Below are 27,982 nucleotides of genomic sequence, written 5' to 3' on the forward strand. Positions count from 1 at the left end.
TGTATTCCCAGTCGTATCCAACTCTTTGTGACCCCATGGACTGTAGCCTGCCAGGCTTCTCTGTGCATGGGATTTCCCAGCAAGAATACTAGATTCGGTTTCTATTTTCTTCTCCAGAGGATCTTCCTGACCCAGGGATCCAACCCATGTCTCCTGCATTAGCAGGAGGATTCTTCACCACCACCACCTGCCAAGCCCTCTATATTGGTCTATATGGGATAAATAAAAATATGGAAGACCATATAGTAGATTAACATGGCTTCCCTGAGTGACAGAGAAGGGAGGTTAGGCCCTTGCTTCCGTTAGAGGAGGAAAGGTGGAAGGACAAAAAAGTGTGCCCCTGTTTTTTAAAAAGTGTATAATATGATCCCATTTATGTTTTTAAAAAAAACAGTAAAGAAGAAAATTATTTACTTAGAAATAGTTCTACCAGAGTTTAAAAACTGAGACCCAGTAAATGATACATATTGCATAATTCAAGCACCATTGCTTATTATGAACACTGTCCAGGTAAAAATATGAAGTTTCAAGATTATTAGGACTTCCCTGGTGGCTCAGATGGTAAAGTATCTGCCCACAGTGCGGAAGATCCGGGTTCAATCCCTGGGTTGGGAAAAGCTCCTGGAGAAGGAAATGGCAACCCACTCCAGTATTCTTGCCTGGAAAATCCCATGGATGGAAGAGCCTGGTGGGCTACAGTCCACGGGGTCGCAAAGAGTCGGACACGACTGAGCGACTTCACTTTCACTTTCTTTCAAGATTATTAACAAATAGCAGTGGATACAAAATGTCTAATTACTAGCTTCCAGCATTATGGTGGACAATCTAAAGATTCTTATATTTACCTAGAAGTACTAAGTAAAAGGGATTCCCTGGTGGCTCAGACGGTAAAGCGTCTGCCCACAATGTGGGAGACCTGGGTTTGATCCCCGGGTTGGGAAGATCCCCTGGAGAAGGAAATGGCAACCCACTCCAGTACTCTTGCCCAGAAAATCACAAAAAATAAAAGCAAATCCCCAGGAGCCAAAAACAAAAATGGAAGTGAAAAAGCACAGGGGTGAGTGCTTAAATAGGGGGTATTTGTCTCTAGCATGGTGTTAATTCCCACAGAGGGGTAGCAAATGAAGCTTTGAGAGGTTAGAATTGGAAATGAGAACTTTCTGTAAAGCCAAGACCCTCAAAAGACTATTCTATTTATGTAAGGATTTTAAAACGACAGAGACCACAGGACACAGGGCTTGGGTGGGGGGAAAAAAAAAAAGAAAAGCTCTCCGAGAATTCAAAACCACAGGACTACAATTCACATTGCTTTTACTCTACCCACATAGTTCAGAAACTCCAGACGAAAAAGCCACGGTAGAATTATTCCTCAAGCAGTGATACTCCTGGGACACAAAGCAGAAGCCAAAAAAAAAAAAAAGTTCTCTGAAGAGATACTTCTACATCCCAAATACCATGAGATTTTCCCGGGGGGGGGGGGGGGCGGGCGGGGCGGGAATATATATATATATATATATAAGCCCTGCTAATAATGAGTTCACAATAAAAAAATGCCAAAGCCCCTGAGTGAACAATCCAACCTGTCCTAGTCTGCATGTACAAGAAACAAACAATTCTACCCCGTGAATTCCAAATACAGCGGGAGAGAAACAGAAAGTGGTTATAAAGGAAATACACATAAAATGACTGAAAACCAGAAAGGAAGCAATCAAATCCTAAGAATAGAACTAAACTCTATGAAATTAGGGAACTTTTTGAGAATATAAGAAACTTCTAGAGAATACAGTTGATCTTATTTGCCTAGTTACATAATCGCTATATAATGAATTAGTGAATACTGAAGTTTACTCCTCCAGGAAATACAGAGTTTGTTCCTGGCGAGCCTACGGTCACATATTTCTTTTTTTTTTTTTAATATTTATTTGACTGCATGAGGTCTTAGTTACAGCACATGGGATCTTGTTCCCTGACCAGGGTTTGAACCCGGGCCCCCTGCATTGGAAGCACAGAGTCTTAGCCACTGAACCACCAGGGAAGTCCCCACACATTTCTGTCAATCAATAATGTCACCTTGTTTTGAGTGTGCTTCTGTTTAAGGACACCTCATGTGATATATTTAGTTGATTCCTTAACACTGAACTCACGGCAGCATTGTAACTCAGGCCTGAGCAAACCTTATCTAATATATGTATTTTCTTCTTAAGGCACCTCACAATCTTCTTGCACTCGGGAAAACTAGATAGCACTTCAGCACTATATTTGGGGCTATTTTAAATAGCAAGATAACCAACAAAAAGCACACAAATTAAAAAAACACAGCACTAAATATACCTCAAAGAGGTGACTTGTTTATAGCATGAGAGCGACACAAGAAGGCAGACCATCACCTTGTCCCACGACAGCTGGGAACACGGATAACCCCAAATAATTGCTCCTTTTGCATGTGACCACCATAAACATTACTTTTGGGTTACACACAGATTTTGAGAGAGTAGGTGAATTCGCAAATACAGAATCTGCAAATAATAAGGATCCGCTGTGGATCTGCTGTATCTTTATATTTCCAGAGTTGGACAGGATATTTTTGGTTTTTGACAAGATGCAAAAAGCACAAATTATAAAGGAAAAGACTGACAAACTGGATAAATTAAAATAAATTGAAATTTAAAACTTCTGCTTCAAGACCAGAGGCCAAACTCGGGATCTGACAAGATGGCTAGGCTGCCCTGCAGAGTTATCAAGGAAACCCAGAGTCTGCTGGCAGAACCAGTTCCTGGCATTAAAGCAGAACTAGATGAGAGTAACGCCCATTATTTTCATGTGCTTGTTGCTGGCCCTCAGGATTCCGCTTTTGAGAGAGGGACTTTTGAACTTGAACTATTCCTTCCAGAAGAATACCCAATGGTAGCTCCTAAAGTACGTTTCATGACCAAAATTTATCATCCTAATGTAGACAAGTTGGGAAGAGTAAGTTTAGATATTTTGAAAAAGTGGTCCCTAGTACTGAAGATCCGAACAGTTCTGCCCTCTATCCGGGCTTTGTTAAATGCTCCCAATCCGGATGATTCATTAGCAAATGATGTAGTAGATCAGTAGACCAATGAAGCCCAAGCCACAGATACAGCTAGAGAGCATGGACTATATATGCCATGAATAGCATTTACATTGACGCAATCACCAAGTGTGCATCACTTCTGTTCTGCCAAGACTTCCTTTTTTGTTTGCATTTAATGAATACAGTCTTACAAACATTGTAGAATAAAAGCCCAGAAAGCTTCAGTCCTTTGGTGATTAAATGCACATTAGTAAATCTATGTCTTGCCCTGATTCACTGTTGTGAAAAATGAGCAGAGACTAGAAGTGTCATCAAAACTGTTGACACACTTTTAAAAGCAGGGCCCCACTCTGGTTTTATTTATTTCTCCCATCATGGTTTAAGTATAAAGCACTGAAAATGAAGGAAGTTGTCAGGGTTAGCTACAGGGGTGTGGGTGTTTTTATTATTTTTTTGGTGTGGGGAGATAGTTTTAATTTTATGGACTCCTTTCCCCCTTTTTGCATGCATGCTCACTTCAGTCATGTCTGACTCTCTGTGACCCCATAGACCACAGCCTGCCCTTTTTATGGTGATCTGATTGCACTGGTTAAAGCAGCTAACCAGTTCTTTAGATATATGCTCTCTATCCAAATCTAACTTTATTCAGACGCTGTAGATGGACAAACTTGATTGTTTGAATCAAAATGGGAACATTAAACAAACATCACAGCCCTCACTAATAACACTGTGACTCTGCTGTCAAGTGTAGAATCCTCTTCAAGAAAAAGCTTGTAACCACTTTGTATGGCTTTTCTGAAAACTTTTGTAAATCTTACTTTTTAGTAAAATATTTTTTGTTATTCTACTTATACTACTTTTGCCTTTGTACAGTTTATTGTGTTTATTTCATGGGTACAGTGTGACAATTCTATTTAAAAATGAAAACTGATGGAACATTCTACAAAATAAAGGAAAACTTTTGCTTGAAAACATCAATATATCAGAAAGTGAAAAATCAAGTCACATACTGGAATAAGTTATCTGCTTCCCAAATCAAGAACATAGGATTAGTACTACTCAATCAGCAATGTATGTGTATTCAAGACACTTCTCAGAGCATATTATTTTGATGTCACTACACCAAATGTTTATCAAAAGCTTGAATCAGATAAAGAGTATTTCTGGAGAATTCCCTGAAGGAAGTGCAGATCACCCACCCCTCTAGACAGGTAATTACAAACTTAAAGGACTAGAGAAGCCAAGATAATAACAAAATTATATGAATGCAAATATGTGACCCATGGAGGTCACAGGCACATCTAAGGGACAGTTATTCACTCCACAGAACACTTTTGAAGGTTGATTTTTGCAATCAGATTGAAACAGAATGGGACCTTCTGGTCCGTGCCCCTGTGTCCTCTGCCTGCTTTTTATTTATGGAAAAACTTTAGCCAAGGACTAAGTTTAATCAGAGAAATGTTCTGTTCTCTTCTGAAAACAGTCAAAGGAGATCAAATAATAATAATGTCATTAAGTCATTAAGCATAGTCAAGGACCTTTAGTTCTTTCTCAAGGCCTATAGATAATATTCAGAGCTATATCCTGTCAGGTGTCTTACAGATACTGAAACCCCAGGTAGAGACGTTAACTACACGATGACCAGACTGTACTCCTGACATAAGGGGCCACAATTCTGAGAACTGGCCTTAAAGAAATGGAAACAAACTGAGCCTGGAACTGAAGGTCAACTGTACTTAAAACAATGAAGATGATGCTGGTTAAACCACTGATGCCCAATTTGAGGTGATGGAATTCCAGTTGAGCTATTTCAAATCCTAAAAGATGATGCTGTGAAAGTGCTGCACTCAATATGCCAGCAAATCTGGAAAAATCAGTAGTGGCCACAGGACTGGGAAAGGTCAGTTTTCATTCCAATCCCAAAGAAAGGCAATGCCAAAGAATGTTCAAACTATTGCACAATTACACTCATCTCACACACGAGCAAAGTAATGCTCAAAATTCTCCAAGCCAGGCTTCAACAGTACATGAACCGTGAACTTCCAGATGTTCAAGCTGGATTTAGAAAAGGAACCAGAGATCAAATTGCCAACAACCTCTGGATCATCAAAAAAGCAAGAGGGTTCCAGAAAAATATCTACTTTTGCCATCTAGTTTTGCTTTATTGACTACACCAAAGCCTCTGACTGTGTGGATCACAACAAACTGCAGAAAATTCTTAAAAAGATGCAAATACCAGACCACCTGACCTGCCTCCTGAGAAATCTGTATGCAGGTCAAGAAATAACAGTTAGAACTGGACATGGAACAACAGATTGGTTCCAAATCAGGAAAGGAGTATGTCAAGGCTTATTTATAAGCCTTATATTGTCACCCTTCTTATTTAACTTATATGCAGAGTACATCATGTGAAATGTCGAGCTGGATGAAGCACAAGCTGGAATCAAGATTGCTGGGAGAAATATCAATAACCTCAGATATGCAGATGACACCATCCTTATGGCAGAAAGCAAAGAAGAACTAAAGAGCCTCTTGATCAAAGTGAAAGAGGAGAGTGAAAAAGTTGGCTTAAAACTCAACATTCAGAAAACTAAGGTCATGACATCTGGTCCCATGACTTCATGGGGAAACAAGGGAAACAGTGAGAGACTTTCTTTCTTAGGGCTTTGAAATCACTGCAGATGGTGACTGCAGCCATGAAATTAAAACGCTTGCTCCTTGGAAGGAAAGCTATGACCAACCTAGACAGCATATTAAAAAGCAGAGACATTACTTTGCCAACAAAGGTCCGTCTAGTCAAAGCTATGGTTTTTCCAATAGTCATGTATGGATGTGAGAGTTGGACCATAAAGAAAGCTAAGTGCCAAAGAACTGATACTTTTGAACTGTGGTGTTGGAGAAGACTCTTGAGAGTCCCTTGGACTGCAAGGAGATCTAACCAGTCAATCCTAAAGGAAATCAGTCGTGAATATTCATGGAAGGACTGATGCTGAAGCTGAAACTCCAATACTTTGGCCACCTGATGCGAATAACTGACTCATTTGAAAAGACCCTGATGCTGGGAAAGATTGTAGGCAGGAGCAGAAGGGGACGACTGAGGATGAGATGGTTGGATGGCATCACTGACGTGATGGGCATGAGTTTGAGTAGGTTCTGGGAGTTGGTGATGGACAGGGAAGCCTGGCATGCTGCAGTCCATGGGGTCACAGAGTTGGACACGACTGAGTGACTGAACTGAATTGACCAATTTGAAGATGACTGTCAGAGCTGACTGTACTGTTTCTTCATGAACCCTCCTTCTGTCTGTCTATCAAAGCTCTTACCCGCTGCTTGTTGGGGGCAGGGATGGGGGTGGTGAGCTGGCCTTTGGATAGGTGTTCATCCTCCTGTCCTGCCCCCCGACCCTAGTTGCAGGCACTTGAAATAAAGCAAACTTTCCTTTCCAGCAACCCCGCCTGTTTATCAGCTTTTGAGAGGCGAGCAGCTGGACCCCACCTTTTGGTAACAAGATGACCACTTTAAAACCACATATTTAAATTAACCAAACTCTTCCTCTGATAGCAAGAGGCTGGTATCTAAGACAGCCAAACCACATTTTTCCAATTTCTATTAAAATATAATTTTATGAATTCTAATATATTGTGAATATAACAGTATACACTGAGGAAATTCAAAAATAAAGATTATGAAGCATGTGAAAAAACAAACCAAAAAAAAACCCCACAGAGGATTAGTACCATGAAGGGTTTTAGAAATCAATAAGAAAAAGATAAATAGATATTAGAAACATAAGCAAAGGATAAGAATAAGCATTTTCTTAAAAGAAAACAGACTAACCAACTAATGAAAAGATGCTCAATTTCATTTGTAGTTAAGAAATATAAATTTAAAATGAGATATTTCACAACTCTATATTAATTGTATAACATATATACACACATACTTTGTAAAACTGAATTGTAGTTAAGCACAACTCTTGTCAAGCATAAATTTGCAACATTAAATGATAATGTTTAGTAAAATCAGAGGACATTTTTAAGGTAAAATTTCCAATAAAGGCATACAATTAATCCCAGAGATTAGAAGCCCAAGGGAGAAAATGAAAGTTGTAGAAAGAAACCTACGAATAAATAACCAAATGACATTCAGGAAGCAACAAAAAAAGACTCAATTGAACTGCCAGAGATTGGATATTTCTTAAAACAACTATTCCGGGATGAGAAGTGGATTTTCATGTGAGATAATGCAGCAGAAGCTCAGCACACGTCAGCTTATACACAGAGTACTTGTTTTTATTTTTTTTTCAAAAATTATTTTTCCGGAACCACTCTCAGTACCAAATTCTGTATCAATCAGAGTTCAAACAGAGGCCAAACCAGTGAGGGAGGTGGGGGGTATGTGTGTGTGTAGACGTGGCTTATACAAATGTGGGAGTTGGTTAAGCAGGCTCTGTAGGGCTGTCGACAACATACCTGATTCTGGAGCTCGACGTCCACAGGTAGGCAGGCAGGGCAGATCTGGAGCAGGCCCAAACCCAGAGGCCCAAGCTGGCACCGCACAAGAACCTGGCATCCTGAAGAAGCCAGGGCCCTCCATCATGGCGCTAAACACACACTGGGCCTGAGGGACTTCATCACGAAGCTAAACACACACCAGGCCCAGAAGCTGCATCATGGCACTAATCACACACACCTGGCCCAGGTACCCATCCTGCAGCTAAACCCACACAGTGGTCCCAGGAACAAGAGCAGCTGATGGGATCCAGGGGAACACAGAGCAATCGCAGGCCTAGCTGCTGCTTCACACCAACAAGGTGAATCAGCAGTTCAGCAATAGTGGATAGGAGCTACACCATGGCTGCCGCTTCTCTTTGCCTTCCAAATCTCTTAAGAATCTCCACCGTGGTCCACCTTAAACAGAAACATGCAAGAAAGGGAATTCTGAGAACTGTAGTTCAGCCTAGTCAAATTGACACATTCTTTAATGGTTTTGTGTTTCTTCAGACTCTACTATTGCTCTTGAATTAGCTGTAGCAAATTCTTTCTTTCCCTAGGAAAATCATGCATCATGATCAGAAAATGTAGTATCTTTGTTATTGATTGCTTAGTGTTTGACATATGTTTTGTGGTCTAATACATGACCAGTTTTTATAAATGTTCCATATGAGCTTGAAAATAATGTGTATTCTCTAAAACTGACTGCAGAATACATATACACATACATAATCAGGTAAATTAATTTGGTTGTCCAATCTTCTATACACAAGTTTTTTATGCAAGTGATCAATTACTGACAGAGTTATATTAAAAATCTCCCTCTATCAATTTCTCCCAGCAGTTATGTCAATTTTTGCACTATCACCTTTAAAACTCTATGTTTTTAGATGCATAATTTTATAACTATTATATCTTCCTGGTGAATCAGTCCTTTTAGCATTCAGTAATGACCTTTGGGGAGAGGAAATGGCAACCCACTCCAGTATTCTTGCCTGGGAAATACCATGGACAGAGGAGCCTGGCAGGTTACAGACCCTGGGATCGCAAAGACTTGGACATGACTGAGCAACTAAGCAACAACAATGACCTTTTTATCCAAATGTTATTCTTTTCTAAAGTCTATCCTGACCAAATGTAATATTGTTAAATAAAGCTAATATCGCTTAAACCATAGTAATAATATCATATAATAGCAATTTAATTATGCTCTGTTTTTCCCCTTGCCTTTGGGGTTTTTTTTTTACTTACCTGCCAGCTCAGCAATGCATTTCTAAAAGATATTTGTTACACGTGATCCATTATTTCTGGTGTGTGTAGCAGGCAGGCATATTGATATCTAATCTGGCATATTGATAGATTCTGAATTCCCAAACTTAAGAGAAAAATGAAACATGTACTCACCTTTAGTAAAAATCTCTTATGTTTGATACCAGAATGGCAGAATAAACCTCACAATGTATGTACAACCAAGCCCTATCTTACCAATGAAGGTGTCAAACTATATTAATTATAGGGTTCCATCTGGATGTATTCACTTTTTATCTCCAATAGACAAGAAAAATTATGCTTTTTCAAACAATACACTCCAACAGCTTCCCCCAAGATTCTGATATGGCCCCCATCCCTGAAGTGTGGTTCTCCCACAACAGAAAAACACTGGTTTACGGTATCTCCAAAGAAGATTACAGTTTAAAGATGGAAACACTTTATTCCATTAACAGTTTGGTATTCCTCCTCCCATCCCTCAGCCACTCACAGATGCTGTACTTTCTCTGGTGTTCTGTGGGTTCTTTTCAATGTTTCCAAACTGCTCAGGTCTCCTGGTTAGGTAGCATCCAAGAGACCAACATTAGGCTCAAATTCAGTTTCTACCTGACAATGTGGGACTCCCACTACTGGAGTCAAATTCTACAAGCTGACATTTAGCCTAGTCTTACCAATAACAACTTATTAGGGACTTATAATACCCACATTATACATCTGCTTATGGCATAAATTGGGGTCTACTTCTCTCTACTGATGAGTATGGATTTCAAGGGTCATGGTAAGGACTGTGTCAGAGATTTGGGCCAACTATTTCAAGGAGGGAAAGCCCTAATTCTTGTTATGCAAGCTTGTTGTCTGATTTGTTCAACTTGTCAAATTTATGCACTACATAGAAAGCCTTTAAAAACTCATTAAAGTCAATGCTTCCATCTTTGTTTAAGTCCATCCTTTCAGCGAGCTCATCAAACTGGGAATCATCAACATGGACACTGTAGTGACTTTTGAAAAGTTTCCACATGCTACGAAATTCTTCCATGGAGATCAGGCCTGAAAGAATATAGGAGAAGGCTGTGAATATTCATTTTTAAGACCCATCCTAGGGAGGGGTGGGGTTTCCCAGGGGGCCCAGTGGTAATGAATTCGCCTGCAATGCAGGACACATGAGTTTGATCCCTGAGTCAGGAAGATCCCCTGGAGAAGGAGATGACAACTCACTCCAGTATTCTTGCCTGGGAAATCCCATGGACAGAGGAGCCTGGCAGGCAACAGTCCATGGGGCGGCAAAAGAGTCAAACATGACTTATTGACTAAGCAACAACAAAAATGCCTGGCTGTTGAGAAACTGAAGGAAATGGAAAAGTAAGATTGTAAATGTAAGAAACAATATGCCAGTTTAAATTACCAAGTGATCCTGAGATTATTCTAAAGCTGGAATGAGTAAACAGTGAACCAAAGGTGGGGGAGGGGACTGCAGACTGTGGTACTAATACATGTAATGTAGAAATTACAAGATCTAAAACCTAAGGGCAAGCGACATGGAAGGAGGGTAGAGAGGAGAGCTACATCAAAGGAAAGGGAAAATTAGCCCTGAGATTCAATAAGAGGATTGTAAACAATGGCTCCACCATCTTCTATAGGCAGTAACTTACTTTTGTGTTTTGATTAATGGTTTTTTGGTATTTAATGCTCTCTGCAGTTGAGGATTATCTGATGATATTTTTTAAAGCTTGAAAATAAATAATTGTGCATCAAACCTAAGCAGAAAATGAGTTTTCATAGTCCTCAGTCCAAAAAACAGAATCAGAACTCTAGGAATGATTTTTATTGCTAGGAATAATTATGATTTTTAAATGGACAGTTAATTCTTTTTTCATCTGTGCTGGTGATTTATAAAAGGAGCTGGTCTTATCTGACTAATGGATACATAAGCCTGTACCATATGGATTTGAATAGAGAGTTTGTGGCCAAACTAAAAAAAACAGTAATATTAAACATGAGTTTATCCCCATGCTCTCCCTCTTCCCTGAGTTAAATCAAGTTTAGATGAAGAATGCATTAGATGAAAACAGAGTTCTGGTTTCAAATAAACAGACTAGCCTTTGCTTTCTACTGCTACTGAACCAATCAAAGCAAATTTACCTGAGTGATCAGAGTCAATGATATTAAAGATGATTTGCAGGTCAGATCGGTATCTGTACACTGTTTCAATTAGAGTAGACTGAACCTAAAATAAAGATTGTCTAAGTGTTAAAACATATAGAATTAATAACAGATCAATTTTAGTAAAAGTAACAAACACACAACATGGTCACCAATTCATAGTATGTGATTTAGATAGAAATTTGAGAAGGCAAGCCTTCCTTGGAGACCCAACCCTCTTAAATCAGATAAAAGACCATGCTCTTGGGTTCTGTAGTGTCTGCAGCCTGTGTGCCTCAGGGGATGGTCCAAAGTGAATCTGGAAGGAGTAAATAACAATAGCCAATATTTACTGATAGCACCTGTGTGCCAGGCTCTGCACTGAGAGTGTCTATGGATTATTTCATTCAGTCCTCAACAATAGGCCCAAGGAACACAACTATTATTGTGCCCATTTTACAGACTGGAAGACAAACAGGTAAAGTTAGTTTCTGAAGGTTCACATAATTAGTAAGTGGGATTTAAATCTTGGCCTGAAGCCAAGGCCTATGAGCTTAGTCACCATGGTAAACTGTCTCTCAAGTGAAGCCAAAAGTCTCCTTCCAGTGGATATTTTAGCTTCCCATGTGCACGTTTACTTCCTTTTCTCTGATCAACTTTTCATCTCCCCTGCAAACAATCACCCCAGTCCTAGATCCCATCAGCTCACTTTCAGCCCAATACTGTAACTAGTGGCTGATAAGTACCGAAGGTCTGACAATTCTCCCTGGGGTATTCCCATTTTAATAAGAAATTCTAAATTTTAAAATTCTTAATGTATAAGATATCATATCAGTAAGTCTATACTTTGTTGTTGTTGTTCAGTCACTCAGTTGTGTTCAACTCTTTGCAACTCCATGGACTGCAGCACACCAGGCCTCCCTGTCCTTCACCATCTCCTGGAGTTTGCTCAAACTCATGTCCACTGAATCAGTGATGCCATTCAACCATCTCATCTTCTGTCGTCCCCTTCTCCTCCTGCCTTCAATTTTTCCCAGCATCAGGGTCTTTTCCAATGAGTTGGCTTTTCACATCAGGTGGCCAAAGTATTGGAGCTTCAGCATCAGTCCTTTCAGTGAATATTCAGGGTTGATTTCCTTTAGGATTGACTGGTTTGATCTCCTTGCTGTTCAAGGGACTCTCAAGAGTCTTCTCCAACATCACAGTTTGAAGGCATAAATTTTTTTGACACTCAGCCTTCTTTATGGTCCAACTGTCACATCTGTACATGACTACTGAAAAAGCCATAGCTTTGACTAGATGGACCTTTGTCGGCAAAGTGATGTCTCTGCTTTTTACTACGCTGTCTATGTTTGTCATTGCTTTTCGTCCAAGGAGCAAGCACCTTTTAATTTCATGGCTGCAGTCACAGTGATTTTGGAGCCCAAGAAAATAAAGTCTCTCACTGTCTCCATTGTTTCCCCATCTATTTGTCATGCAGTGATGGGGCCAGATGCCATGACCTTAGTTTTCTGAATGTTGAGTTTTAAGCCAGCTTTTTCACTCTCTTTCACCTTCATTAAGAGGCTCTTTAATTCCTCTTTGCTTTCTGCCATAAGGGTGGTATCATCTGCATATCTGAGGTTATTGCTATTTCTCCTGACATCTTGATTCTAGCTTGTGCTTCATCCAGCCCAGCGTTTCTCATGATGTACTCTGCATATAAGTTAAATAAGCAAGGTGACAATATACAGCCTAGACACAGTCCTTTCCCAATTTTTTTTTTTTCCAGTGGGTTTTGTCATACATTGATATGAATCAGCCATGGATTTACATGTATTCCCAATCCCGATCCCCCCTCCCACCTCCCTCTCCACCCGATTCCTCTGGGTCTTCCCAGTGCACCAGGCCCGAGCACTTGTCTCATGCATCCCACCTGGGCTGGTGATCTGTTTCACCATAGATAGTATACATGCTGTTCTTTTGAAATATCCCACCCTCACCTTCTCTCACAGAGTTCAAAAGTCTGTTCTGTATTTCTGTGTCTCTTTTTCTGTTTTGCATATAGGGTTATCGTTATCACCTTTCTAAATTCCATATATGTGTTAGAATGCTGTAATGTTCTTTATCTTTCTGGCTTACTTCACTCTGTATAATGGGCTCCAGCTTCATCCATCTCATTAGGACTGGTTCAAATGAATTCTTTTTAATGGCTGAGTAATATTCCATGGTGTATATGTACCACAGCTTCCTTATCCATTCATCTGCTGATGGGCATCTAGGTTGCTTCCATGTCCTGGCTATTATAAACAGTGCTGCGATGAACATTGGGGTGCACGTGTCTCTTTCAGATCTGGTTTCCTCAGTGTGTATGCCCAGAAGTGGGATTGCTGGGTCATATGGCAGTTCTATTTCCAGTTTTTTAAGAAATCTCCACACTGTTTTCCATAGCGGCTGGACTAGTTTGCATTCCCACCAACAGTGTAAGAGGGTTCCCTTTTCTCCACACCCTCTCCAGCATTTATTGCTTGTAGACTTTTGGATAGCAGCCATCCTGACTGGCGTGTAATGGTACCTCATTGTGGTTTTGATTTGCATTTCTCTAATAATGAGTGATGTTGAGCATCTTTTCATGTGTTTGTTAGCCATCTGTATGTCTTCTTTGGAGAAATGTCTGTTTAGTTCTTTGGCCCATTTTTTGATTGGGTCATTTATTTTTCTGGAATTGAGCTGCAGGAGTTGCTTGTATATTTTTGAGATTAATCCTTTGTCTGTTGCTTCATTTGCTATTATTTTCTCCCAATCTGAGGGCTGTCTTTTCACCTTGCTTATAGTTTCCTTTGTAGTGCAAAAGCTTTTAAGTTTCATTAGGTCCCATTTGTTTAGTTTTGCTTTTATTTCCAATATTCTGGGAGGTGGGTCATAGAGGATCTTGCTGTGATTTATGTCGGAGAGTGTTTTGCCTATGTTCTCCTCTAGGAGTTTTATAGTTTCTGGTCTTACATTTAGATCTTTAATCCATTTTGAGTTTATGTTTGTGTATGGTGTTAGAAAGTGTTCTAGTTTTATTCTTTTACAAGTGGTTGACCAGTTTTCCCAGCACCACTTGTTAAAGAGGTTGTCTTTTTTCCATTGTATATCCTTGCCTCCTTTGTCAAAGATAAGGTGTCCATAGGTTCGTGGATTTATCTCTGGGCTTTCTATTCTGTTCCATTGATCTATATTTCTGTCTTTGTGCCAGTACCATACTGTCTTGATGACTGTGGCTTTGTAGTAGAGTCTGAAGTCAGGCAGGTTGATTCCTCCAGTTCCATTCTTCTTTCTCAAGATTATTTTGGCTATTCGAGGTTTTTTGTATTTCCATACAAATTGTGAAATTCTTTGGTCTAGTTCTGTGAAAAATACCGTTGGTAGCTTGATAGGGATTGCATTGAATCTATAGATTGCTTTGGGTAGAATAGCCATTTTGACAATATTGATTCTTCCAATCCATGAACACGGTATGTTTCTCCATCTGTTTGTGTCCTCTTTGATTTCTTTCATCAGTGTTTTATAGTTTTCTATGTATAGGTCCTTTGTTTCTTTAGGTAGATATACTCCTAAGTATTTTATTCTTTTTGTTGCAATGGTGAATGGTATTGTTTCCTTAATTTCTCTTTCTGTTTTTTCATTGTTAGTATATAGGAATGCAAGGGATTTCTGTGTGTTAATTTTATATCCTGCAACATTACTATATTCGTTGATTAGCTCTAGTAATTTTCTGGTAGAGTCTTTAGGGTTTTCTATATAGAGGATCATGTCATCTGCAAACAGTGAGAGTTTTACTTCTTCTTTTCCTATCTGGATTCCTTTTACTTCTTTTTCTGCTCTGATTGCTGTGGCCAGAACTTCCAACACTATGTTGAATAGTAGTGGTGAGAGTGGGCACCCTTGTCCTGTTCCTGATTTCAGGGGAAATGCCTTCAATTTTTCACCATTGAGGGTGATGCTTGCTGTGGGTTTGTCATATATAGCTTTTATTATGTTGAGGTATGTTCCTTCTATTCCTGCTTTTTGGAGAGTTTTAATCATAAATGAGTGTTGAATTTTGTCAAAGGCTTTCTCTGCATCTATTGAGATAATCATATGGTTTTTATCTTTCAATTTGTTAATGTGGTGTATTACATTGATTGATTTGCGGATATTAAAGAATCCTTGCATTCCTGGGATAAAGCCCACTTGGTCATGGTGTATGATTTTTTTAATATGTTGTTGGATTCTGTTTGCTAGAATTTTGTTAAGGATTTTTGCATCTATGTTCATCAGTGATATTGGCCTGTAGTTTTCTTTTTTTGTGGCATCTTTGTCTGGTTTTGGAATTAGGGTGATGGTGGCCTCATAGAATGAGTTTGGAAGCTTACCTTCATCTGCAATTTTCTGGAAGAGTTTGAGTAAGATAGGTGTTAGCTCATCTCTAAATCTTTGGTAGAATTCAGCTGTGAAGCCATCTGGTCCTGGGCTTTTGTTTGCTGGAAGATTTTTGATGACAGTTTCGATTTCCTTGCTTGTGATGGGTCTGTTAAGATCTTCTATTTCTTCCTGGTTCAGTTTTGGAAAGTTATACTTTTCTAAGAATTTGTCCATTTCATCCAAGTTGTCCATTTTATTGGCATAGAGCTGCTGGTAGTAGTCTCTTATGATCCTTTGTATTTCAGTGTTGTCTGTTGTGATCTCTCCATTTTCATTTCTAATTTTGTTAATTTGGTTTTTCTCTCTTTGTTTCTTAATGAGTCTTGCTAATGGTTTGTCAATTTTGTTTATTTTTTCAAAAAACCAGCTTTTAGCTTTGTTGATTTTTGCTATGGTCTCTTTAGTTTCTTTTGCATTTATTTCTGCCCTGATTTTTAAGATTTCTTTCCTTCTGCTAACTCTGGGGTTCTTCATTTCTTCCTTCTCTAATTGCTTTAGGTGTAGAGTTAGGTTATTTATTTGGTTTTTTTCTTGTTTCTTGATGTAAGCCTGTAATGCTATGAACCTTCCCCTTAGCACTGCTTTTACAGTGTCCCATAGGTTTGGGGTTGTTGTTGTTTTCATTTTCATTCATTTCTATACATATTTTGATTTCTTTTTTGATTTCTTCTATGATTTGTTGGTTATTCAGAAGCGTGTTATTTAGCCTCCATATGTTTGAAGTTTTAACAATTTTTTTCCTGTAATTGAGATCTAATCTTACTGCACTGTGGTCAGAAAAGATGACTGGAATGATTTCAATTTTTTTGAATTTTCCAAGACCAGATTTATGGCCCAGGATGTGATCTATTCTGGAGAAGGTTCCGTGTGCACTTGAGAAAAAGGTGAAGTTGATTGTTTTGGGGTGAAATGTCCTATAGATATCAATTAGGTCTAGCTGGTCCATTGTGTCATTTAAGGTTTGTGTTTCCTTGTTAATTTTCTGTTTAGTTGATCTATCCATAGTTGTGAGTGGGGTATTAAAGTCTCCCACTATTATTGTGTTACTATTAATTTCCTCTTTCATACTCGTTAGCGTTTGCCGTACATATTGCGGTGCTCCTATGTTGGGTGCATATATATTTATAATTGTTATATCTTCTTCTTTGATTGATCCTTTGATCATTATGTAGTGTCCTTCTTTGTCTCTTTTCACATCCTTTATTTGAAAGTCTATTTTATCTGATATGAGTATTGCGACTCCTGCTTTCTTTTGGTCTCCGTTTGCGTGAAATATTTTTTTCCAGCCCTTCACTTTTAGTCTGTATGTGTCCCTTGTTTTGAGGTGGGTCTCTTGTAGACAGCATATATAGGGGTCTTGTTTTTGTATCCATTCAGCCAATCTTTGTCTTTTGGTTGGGGCATTCAACCCATTTACATTTAGGGTAATTATTGATAGGTGTGGTCCCGTTGCCATTTACTTTGTTGTTTTGGGTTCACGTTTATACAACCTTTCTGTATTTCCTGTCTAGAGAAGATCCTTTAGCATTTGTTGAAGAGCTGGTTTGGTGGTGCTGAATTCTCTCAGCTTTTGCTTATCTGTAAAGCTTTTGAATTCTCCTTCATATCTGAATGAGATCCTTGCTGGATACAGTAATCTAGGTTGTAGGTTATTCTCTTTCATTACTTTCAGGACGTCCTGCCATTCCCTTCTGGCCTGGAGGGTTTCTATTGATAGATCAGCTGTTATCCTTATGGGAATCCCTTTGTGTGTTATTTGTTGTTTTTCCCTTGCTGCTTTTAATATTTGTTCTTTGTGTTTGATCTTTGTTAATTTGATTAATATGTGTCTTGGGGTGTTTCGCCTTGGGTTTATCCTGTTTGGGACTCTCTGGGTTTCTTGGATTTGGGTGGCTATTTCCTTCCCCATTTTAGGGAAGTTTTCAGCTATTATCTCCTCGAGTATTTTCTCATGGCCTTTCTTTTTGTCTTCTTCTTCTGGGACTCCTATGATTCGAATGTTGGGGCGTTTCACAGTGTCCCAGAGGTCCCTGAGGTTGTCCTCATTTCTTTTGATCCTTTTTTCTTTTTTCCTCTCTGCTTCATTTATTTCCACCATTTTATCTTCTACCTCACTTATCCTATCTTCTGCCTCCGTTATTCTACTCTTGGTTCCCTCCAAAGTGTTTTTGATCTCATTCATTGCATTATTCATTTTTAATTGACTCTTTTTTATTTCTTCTAGGTCTTTATTAAACAGTTCTTGAATCTTTTCAATCTTTGTTTCCAGGCTATTTATCTGTAACTCCATTTTGTTTTCAAGATTTTGGATCATTTTTATTATCATTATTCTAAATTCTTTTTCAGGTAGATTCCCTATGTCCTCCTCTTTTGTTTGACTTGGTGGGCATTTTTCATGTTCCTTTACCTGTTGGGTATTTCTTTGCCTTTTCATCTTGTTTAGATTGCTGTATCTGGAGTGGGCTTTCTGTATTCTGGAGGTCTGTGGTTCCTTTTTATTGTGGAGGATTAACCCAGTGGGTGGGGTTAGACGATTGGCTTGTCAAGATTTCCTGGTTAGGGGAGCTTGCGTCAGTGTTCTGGTGCGTGGAACTTGATTTCTTCTCTTTGGAGAGCAATGGAGTGCCCAGTAATGAGTTTTGAGATGGGTCTATGTGTTAGGTGTGTCCTTGGGCAGCCTGTATGTTGATGTTCAGGGCTATGTTCCTGCGTTGCTGGAGAATTTGCGTGGTATGTCTTGCTCTAAAACTTATTGGCTCTTGGGTGGTGGTTGGTTTCAGTGTAGGTATGGAGGCTTTTGGACGGTCACTTATTACTTAAAGTTCCATGTAGTCAGGAGTTTTCTCGTGTTCTCAGGTTTTGGGCTTAAGTCTCCTGCCTCTGGATTTCAGTTTTATTCTTCCTGTAGTCTCAGGACTTCTCCAACTATACAGCCCTCCTTTCGAAGACAATGGGCTGCTTTTCTGGGCGCCTGATGACCTCAGCTAGCGATCCGAAGTTGTTTTGCGAAGTTTGCTCTGCGTTCAGTTATTCTTTTGATGAATTTGTAGGAGAGAAAGTGGTCTCCCCGTCCTACTCCTCCGCCATCTTGGCTCCTCCCTCCTTTCCCAATTTTGAATCAGTCCATTGTTCCATGTCCAGTTCTAATTGTTGCTTCTTGACCTGCATACAGGTTTCTCAGGAGGCAGGTAAGGTGGTCTGGTATTCCCATCTCTTGAAGAATTTTCCACAGTTTGTTGTGATCCACACAAAGGCTTTAGCATACTCAATGAAGCAAAAGTAGATGTTTTTCTGGAATTTTCTAGCTTTTTCTATGATCCAAAGGATGTTGGCAATTTGATCTCTGGTTCTTCTGCCTTTTCTAAATCCAGCTTGTACATCTGGAAGTTCTTGGTTCACATACCACTGAAGCCTAGCTTGAAGGATTTTGAGCATTACTTTGCTAGCATGTGAAATGAGTGCAATTATGCAGTAGTTTGAACATTCTTTGGCATTGCCCTTCTTAGGGATTGGAATGAAAACTGACTTTTTCCAGTCCTGTGGCCACTGCTGAGATTCCCAAATTTGCTGGCATATTGAGTGCAGCACTTTAACAGCATATCTTTTAGGATTTGAAACAGCTCAGCTGGAATTCCATCACCTCCATTAGCTTTGTTCATAGTGATGCTTCCTAAGGCCCACTTGACTTCACACTCCAGGATGTCTGGTTCTACGTGAGTGATCATGCCACTGTGGTTATCCAGGTCATTAAGATCTTTTTTGTATAGTTTTTCTTTGTATTCTTGCCACTTTTCTTAATATCTTCTGCTTCTGTTAGGTCCATACTGTTTCTGTCCTTTATTGTGCCTATCTATGCCCGAAATGTTCCCTTGGTATCTCTAATTGTGTTTCTTGGTATCTATACTTACTGGCAGTTAGGAGTGTGTTGAGTGTTTTAAAAAGTGTATTGCATGAAAGACAGATTTCATATCTGTTCTTCTGCTGAACAGCACTTAAGACAAGAATCACATATTTGACAGAGATTTGCTTGCAGAAACTTTTTCATCTCTTCTCATTTTGGCTATCCTTACAACATACAAATTTCCTGAACAGATCACAACGTACCTGGAACACCACACTTAGCTCTTTTCCTAAGATTGCCATGCCCATCCACTAGCCAATTCCACTCCCAACTTTTCAAAGAACTAAGGAACTCATAAGTTGTCCAGAGGATATTCGGTGCCAGCAAGGTTTTAACTGGTGCTGTTTCACTTACCTCTTTCACAGGTTTCTGAATGTGGACATCCTGGAAGCCAGACATGTAGTCAATATTTCCATCTTTGTCTGTGGTTACAAGATGAGAACTCAGTGATCTCCATGGTAAGTTCAGTCCCAAAACATTCTCCATTGAAAAAGCCCACTGGCCCATAGAAAGTTTTCCTAACAACAACAACAACAACAAAGCCCATATAATTAGTTGATAAGTTGATTTTTAAAAAATGCAACCTCACCAGTGGAGCAAGCACAGTCTGGATTTTGAGGCCTGGGTGCCTCTGCTACCCTTTATCATCTGTCTACCAGACCCCACAGTTCTGAGGGAAGATTAACTAAAGAAAGCCTTAGGGGTTCCATGGATCGTTTCCTTATTGTTATGGGTAAGCAATCAGAATTTGGGTATGCTAGATCTTTTTCTCTTTTTCTTACTAACAAAGTAAGGTATAATTATAATAGAAGATTTGAAAACACAAAAGGATATAAAAGATAAGATTACTTTTAACATTTGAGCATATTGCTCATGTCTCATTTTCTTAGGTAATATCCTTTCATCCTCTAATATTATATGTAGTTTTTAAAAATATACTTTTGCTTTCTGATTATTAAAGATATGTTCATTTGAAAGGATTTTGAATAAACAGAAAACATTACTATTTGTACTGTTTTTCTATGTGTATAAACATGGATATATATAAAGGTACAATATTTTATATTTCTTAAAGCCAAATATACATTGTACCATTATGTTTCATATATGTGTATTACATATGGCAACACACACATACACAATAAACAGATATTCTAACCTGATTCTTTACTTACAATCAGGGATATGCATCTATGTTAATAAACATAAACCTCCATCATTCTTTTAATGGCTGTGAAATTATTCCATTATTTTCTTAGGATCATTCCTAGAAGTAGAACTGCTAGATCTAAAGGTATGTACATTTTAAGGGCTTCTGATATATTTTGCCAAACTGCTTTCAAGAAAGAGTAGTCATTTGATACCCCCACCAAGACCATTCACCACACACTTACCTGCTAAGGACAAAGGTTATTTAGAAGTGTATTCCTCATTTCCAAGCCCAAGGGGATTTTCTAGCTACCTTATGTAATATAAGTCGTAGCTAATTTCACTATGTTAGAGAATTTATTCTATATGTTTTCAATACAAAATTTGTAGAGATTTGCTTTATGTTCCACTTAATGGTCAAATGTAAATGTTCCATTTATGCTTGACAAGAATGTATATTCTGCAATGCTGGATAGAATTAGACATATGTCTTTTAGGGAAAGTTTGTTAAATTTTTGTCTGTTTATACTTTCAGTTCCCGAGAGAAGAGTGTTAAAATCTCCCACTGTGACAGTATATTTTTAACTTACTTGTTCAGTCCATTTCTGTTTTACATAGTTTTTAAGGAGACTATATAAATAGGTACATGCACATTTAAAATGGATTCAATAGAAAACTGAGTATTTTATTATTATAAAATATCTCTTTATAGTTCTAGTAATGTGTATCTCCTTGAAGTCTACTTTGTCTGATATTAGTAGAGTTGTTCCCACTTTGTTTGTTTCCAATGTTTTATATAGATCTTTCTAGACTTAAAATGAGGTTATAGCCCAATAAACCTATAATTAGTCAAAAATATCGTAAGTAAAAAATGCATTTAACATATTTAACCTACTGAACAACATAGCTTAGCCTAGCCTACCTTAAATGTGCTCAAAACACTTACATTAACCTAGAGTTGGGCAAAATCATCTAATACAAAGCCTATTTTATAGTAAAGTGTTGACTATCTCATGTAATTTATTGAATAATGTACTGAAAGTGACAAATAGAATGGCTGTATGAGTACGGGATAGTTGTAAATGTATCAGTTGTTTACCTTTGTGATCACCTGGATGGCTGGGAACTGTGGCTCAATGCTACCACCTAGCATGAGAGAGCATCATGCTATATATTGCTCATCTGGGAAAAGGTCAAAATTCAAAATATGTTTCTCCTCAACGCATATGGCTTTCATACAGTTTTAAAGTCAAAAACTCGTAAATCAAACCACCATAAATTGGGGACTACCTGTACATATGATTCCACTGTCTACTGGCTTCTGTTGTAACTTTTGAGAAGGCTGATGTCACTCTAACTGTTGTCTCTTGAGCAATGTGTGTTTCCTCTGCTTGCTTCTAAGATTTTCTTTTTGCTGTTGGTGTGCTGCAGTTTCACCACAAGTGTGTGTAGGTGTGAATTTGATTTTATTTATCCTATTTGAGAATCACTGTTCCTCTTTACCTGTGAGTATGAGTTATTTCAACAATTCTGGAAAAGTCTCAGCCATTATCACGCAAAATATATTCTCTCTTACAGTCTCTCTTCCTGGGACCCTGATTAGATGTATGTTAAACATTTTATTCTTAATCTAATTTTTTTAGCAATATCTAATCTTGTATTTAACCCACTTGCTATGTTTTTTAACAAGTTATTTTTATGTCTATATAAAATAAAAATGATTCTTTAAATCATTTTAAAATGCATACTTGTGACTCCATCTTTCATTTCTTTAAACATTTTCTTTCCTAGTAATTTTTACTTTGCATTTGATAATCCCAATATATGATATCCTCAGGAAACTAAATCTGTTGCTTATTGTTTCTGCTGACTCTCACTCATGCTCTCCTTGTTTGTTTGGGGATCTTTGGTTGCGACCTCACATTAATTGATCTCACTCTCTGGATATATTAGTGGCACAAATTAGGGACACTTCCCATGAACATGGATTTGCATTTGCTTGCTAGGAGTCAGGGCACTACAGACCTAGGATTACTCTGGTCACTTTGAGGATCTAGCCTTAATGTTGGAAGTCTCAAATTCAGCTTACTCATCTTTTCTACTATCCTACAGTTAATCCCAAGATTGACTGCTACAACAATATTAGCATTTGCCCCCAAGACAATCGAGCCTATAATGCTTGCTTGCTGCTCCATGCTCCAACATGCAGCTTCAAAAATCCACTAGCAGGGAGAGGAAATATAGCCTAGAGATTTATTTTAATTACTGTGAGGCTGGTAAATGCATTAAAATCCTGCATCCTCTAGAATCTAGTTGTCTCTTAACAGGAGAACTTTCCAGAGTATCTAGTCTAACATACTACCAGAATTGAAGTCTAATTCAGGGTGGTTGTTGTTAAGTTGAAAGACATTTATTAGAAAGGAAGAATATGCTTTTTTCCAAGCATATAATGGATTATATTTTATCTCTATCATCCTTCACTGGTAAAAGTAGAAAACTGAACTTTTAAGACAGCAAAGAAAATGACTGTGTATAGAACCTGGTATGTTAAGAAATGGTAAGCATTACATTTTTTTTTTTTTACCTGATTTATTGCGGTCTTGAAGTTGGAAAGCTCGAGTGAGGTCAGTTTTTCGTGAAATCATTCTCTCTTTTAACATCCTGATGGCACTACTTTCAATAGCATTTACCCTATGTTAAGAAAATAATTGTTAGGTGAAAGTTACATAAGTCATTCTGTTCTGTTTCTTTTTAATATACTGTGTTGCCACTTACCAGATTCTACATTAAATAAGTTGCTTAACCTCACACATAACATATTATTAGGTGGTGAATGTGTTTATATGTACGTGTGCACATGTTTTGTGAAATTTTAAAAGGATTATCACTGGTGTTTTCTTTTTGGTTTCAAAGATTCACATGAACAATTAGTGAATGAGAATGTCCAAGACAAGAAGGAAAACAGAGGGACTTGCTATAGAAGATGCTGGAATTTATCTTAACTTACTTAAAGACCAGGCATTGACACAAGAGAAGACAAATACATACCTGAATAGAATATAATGGAATTTTCGTAAATACAGCTAACTATATATGGGTACAATATATATGATGAAGCAGGTATTAAAATTCGGTAGAAAAGGACAGTTTTTTAAAATGGGGGCTAGCATAATTAACTCAATGTCTGGATGCTAAATTTCTACCTCAGACCATTTACAAAAATAAATTTACAATAAAGGAAGAACAGAGGAACAAACTAGTTATCAGTCACATATCCCTCAAAAAAGCAAAACGGCATACGCAAATCCAACCATATCAAAAATGACATCATAGGTGAATGGATAAATAAATTTAAAAAAACAGATTGTGAGACTGGATTAAAAAAACAAGATACAACTATATGTTGTCTATAGGAGACACACTTTAGCTTCAAAGATACAAAGAGTTTGAAAGGAAAAAGTATACCATGTACACACTGACCATAAGAGAGTTAGAGTGGTCAAATTAATAGTAAACAAAATAGATTTTAAGACAAAAGCTATTACTAGAGATAAAGAGGGATATTTTATAATGATAAAAGAACCAATCAGTCAAGAAAATGGCAATAGCTCCAAATTGATCTACAGATTCAAAATAATCCCTATCAAAATTCCAGTGGGCATTTTTGCAGTTGACAAGCTGATTCTAAAATTCACATGGAAAACAATTAAAAAAGAAGAGCCAAATTCAACTCACATTTCCCAATTTCAAACTTAAAAAAAATCTTTACTAATCAAGACAGTGTGTCACTCACATTAGGACAGATATATAGGTCAATGGAGTACAACTTAAAGTCCAGAAATAAACCCATACCTTTATGGTCAATTGATTTTGGACAAGTGTGTCAAGACAGTCAAGTAGGGGAGGGATAGTCTTTCTAACTGATGTTGCTGGGACAATTAAATATCTGTATTTTAAAGAATAAAGTTGAACCCCTACCTCATACCATACACAAAAATAAACTCAAAATGAGTCAAATATAAATCAAATGTAAGAGCTTAATCTATAAAGATAATTTATAAAATTATTGGAAGAAAACATAGAATAAATTTTCACGACTGAGTTAGGCAATATCTTCTTACATACATCATCACAAGCAAAGAAGAGAAAGTAGATATATTTGATTTCATCAAAATTTAAAACTTTGGTGCTGCAAATAATAACATCAAGAAGGTAAAAATACATCCTACAGAATAGGAGAGACAATTTACAAATCTTATATCTAAAATCCCTTCATGGATCACAGCCTTGTCGTGGTGAAGGGACTTGTATAACTCAGTGAAGCTATGAGCCATGCTGTGCAGGGTCACTTAAGGCAGACAGGTCATAGTGGAGAGTTCTGACAAAACGTGGTCCACTGGAGGAGGGAATGGCAAACCACTGCCATGGCAAACCATTGCCATGAGAATTCCATGAACAATATGAAAAGGAAAAAAGACATGACACCAGAAGATGAGCCCCCCACATCAGAAGGTGTCCAATATGCTACTGGGGAAAAGCAGAGGGCAATTACTAATAGCTCCAGAAAGAATGAAGCAGTTGGGCCAAAGCAGAAACAATGCTCAGTTGTGGACGTACCTGGTGGTGCCAAGTAAAGTCCGATGCTGTAAAGAACAATATTACATAGGAACCTGGAATGTTAGGTCCATGAATCAAGGTAAAGTGAATGTGGTCAAGCAGGAGATGGCAAGAATGAACATCGACATCTTAGGAATCAGTAAACTAAAATGGACGGGAATGGGCAAATTTAATTTAGGTGACAATTATATCTACTATTGTGGGCAAGAATCCCTTAGAAGAAATGGAGTAGTCCTCGTAGTCAACAAGAGTCTGAAAAGCAGTGTTTGGGTGCAACCTCAAAAACAACAGAATGATCTCAGTTCATTTCCAAGGCAAACCACTCAGCATCACAGTAATCCAAATCTATGCCCCAACCACTGATATCAAAATGCTAAAGTTGACCTGTTCTATGAAGACCTACAAGACCTTCTAGCACTAACACCCAAAAAAGATGTCCTTTTCATCCTATGGGATTGTAATGCAAAGGCAGGAAGTCAAGAGATTTCCCAGAGTAACAGGCAAGTTTGGCCTTGGAGTACAAAATGAAGCAGGGCAAAGGCTAACATAGTTTTGTCAAAAGAACACACTGTTCACAAGAAACACCCTCTTCCAACAACACCTAGGAGGACTCTACACATGGATATCATCAAATGACCAACATTGAAATCAGATTGATTATGTTCTTTGCAGCCAAAGATGAAGAAGCTCTATACAGTCAGCAAAAACAAGACTGGGAGCTGACTATGGCTCAGATCATGAGCTCCTTATTACAAAATTCAGACTTAAAGTAGGGAAAGCCACTAGGCCATTCAGATATGACCTAAATCAAATCTCTTATGATTATACAATGGAGGTGACAAATAGATTCAAATGATTAGCTCTGGTAGACAAGAGTCTGAAAAACTATGGATGGAGGTTTCTAACACTGTACAGGAGGTGGTGACCAAAACCATACCCAAGAAAAAGAAATGTGAGAGGACAAAGTGGTTGTCTGAGGAGGCTTTACAAATAGCTGAGAATAGAAGAAATGAGAAAGGCAAGGGAGAAAGGGAAAGAAACTCTGAAAGCAGAGTTCCAGAGAATAGCAAGGAGAGATAAGGTCTTCTTAGTGAACAATGCAAAGAACTAGAGGGAAACAACAGAATGGGGAAGACTAGAGATCTCTTCAAGAAAACTAGAGATATCAAGGGAACATTTCATCTAAAGACAGACACAATAAAGAATAGAAACAGTAAGTACCTATCAGAAGGAGAAGAGATTAAAAACAGGTAGCAAAAATACACAGAAGAACTACACAAAACAGGTCTTAATGACCCGGATAACCATGATGGTACGGTCACTCAACTAGAGCCAGGCATCTTGGAGTATGAAGTCAAGTGGGCCTTAGGAAGCATTACTACTACAAACAAAGCTAGTAGAGGTGATAGAATCCCAGGTGAGCTATTTCAAATCCTAAAAGATGATGCTGTAAAAGTGCTACACTCAATATGTCAGTAAATTTGGAAAACTCAGCAGCTGCCAAAGGCTGGGAAAGGTCGGTTTTCATTACAATCCCAAAGAAGGGCAATGTCAAGGAATGTTCAAACTACTGGACAACGGCGCTCATTTCACATGCTAAAAAGGTTATGCTCAGTATCCTTCAAGCTAGACTTCAGTAGTATGTGAACTAAGAACTTCTAGATGCACAAAGTTGGGTTTTGAAGAGGCAGAGGAACCAGAGATCAAATTGCCAACATTCGTTGGTTCACAGAGAAGGCAAGGGAATTCCAGAAAAACATCTACTTCTGCTTCACTGGCCATGTTAAAGCCTTTGACTATGTGGATCACCACAAACTGGAAAACTCTTAAAGAGATGGGAACACCAGACCACCTTATTTGTCTCCTGAAAAACCTGTATGCAGGTCAAGAAACAACAATTAAAACCAGACATGAAACAACGGACTGGTTCAAAATTGGGAAAGGAGTATGACAAGGTTGTATATTGTCACTCCGCTTAATTAACTTATATGCAGAGTATATCCTGTGAAATGCTGGGCTGGATGAAGCACAAGCTGGAATCAAGATTGCCAGAAGAAGTATCAATAGCCTCAGATATGCAGATGATACCACTCTTAATGGCAGACAGTGGAGAGGAACTAAAGAGCCTCTTGATGAGGGTGAAAGAGGAGAGTAAAAAAAGTTGGCTTAAAACTCAACATTCAAAAAACTAAGATCATGGCATCCAGTCCCACCACTTCATGGCAAATAGATGGGGGAAAAGTGGAAGCAGTGACACATTTTATTTTCTTGGGCTCCAAAATCACTGCAGATGGTGACTGGAGCCATGAAATTAATAGACGCTCCTTGGAAGAAAGCCATAACAAACTTCGACAGCGTATTAAAAAGCAGAGACATCACTTTGCTGACAAAGGTCCATCTAGTCAAAGCTATGGTTTTCCAGTAGTCATGTACGGATGTGAGAGTTGGACCATAAAGAAGGCTGAGCACCGAAGAATTGATGCCTTCCAACTGTGATGTTGGAGAAGACTCTTGACAGTCCCTTGGACTGCAAGGAGATCCAACCAGTACATCCTAAAAGAAATCAACCCTGAACTGGAAGGACTAATGCTGAAACTGAAGCTCCAATACTTTGTCCCCTTGATGCAAAGAGCTGACTCATTGGAAAAGACCCTGATGCTGGGAAAGATTGAGGACAAGAGGAGAAGGGGGGTGACATAGGATGAGATGGTTGGATGGGATCACCGACTCAGAGGACATAAGTTTGAGCAAAGTCCAGGTGATCGTGGAGGACAGAGCAGCCTAGCATGCTGCACCCCTTAGGGTTGCAAAGAGTTGTATATGACTTAGCAACTGAACAACCACAATATCTAATAAGTGACACAAATATACGATATATAAACAACTCTAACAATGCAATAGTAAAAGGTGTAATAACTCAATTAAGAATGA

At 38.4% G+C, this 27,982-nt stretch overlaps 2 protein-coding genes and 1 non-coding gene across 7 annotated transcripts in view; 1 reads left to right on the forward strand and 2 right to left on the reverse strand.

The window, feature by feature from the left end:
• Positions 1-1,962: 1,962 nt before the first annotated feature.
• TRNAG-UCC lies at positions 1,963-2,035 on the reverse strand. The gene has a single exon. It is a non-coding gene; the product is annotated as a tRNA-Gly (tRNA).
• A 677-nt stretch (positions 2,036-2,712) lies between these two features.
• LOC122690765 (ubiquitin-conjugating enzyme E2 N-like) lies at positions 2,713-3,096 on the forward strand. Its single transcript, XM_043897696.1, has one exon. The coding sequence runs from the start codon at positions 2,713-2,715 to the stop codon at positions 3,094-3,096; it is 384 nt and encodes a 127-aa protein (XP_043753631.1).
• A 6,143-nt stretch (positions 3,097-9,239) lies between these two features.
• Positions 9,240-27,982, reverse strand: part of PPEF1 (protein phosphatase with EF-hand domain 1) — a 115,871-nt gene continuing 97,128 nt past the window's right edge. For all 5 annotated transcript variants that reach the window (XM_043897090.1, XM_043897091.1, XM_043897089.1 and 2 more), the window contains 4 exons: positions 23,019-23,125; positions 19,640-19,803; positions 10,957-11,041; positions 9,240-9,864 (listed from right to left, as the gene is read on the reverse strand). In XM_043897090.1, coding sequence (XP_043753025.1) covers positions 9,656-9,864; positions 10,957-11,041; positions 19,640-19,803; positions 23,019-23,125 — 565 coding nt within the window. In that variant the 3' untranslated portion in view covers positions 9,240-9,655. The remainder of the gene's footprint in view (positions 9,865-10,956; positions 11,042-19,639; positions 19,804-23,018; positions 23,126-27,982) is intronic.

The sequence above is a fragment of the Cervus elaphus genome, chromosome X (genome assembly GCF_910594005.1).
Source record: "Cervus elaphus chromosome X, mCerEla1.1, whole genome shotgun sequence".
NCBI classification, from domain to species: Eukaryota; Metazoa; Chordata; class Mammalia; order Artiodactyla; family Cervidae; genus Cervus; species Cervus elaphus.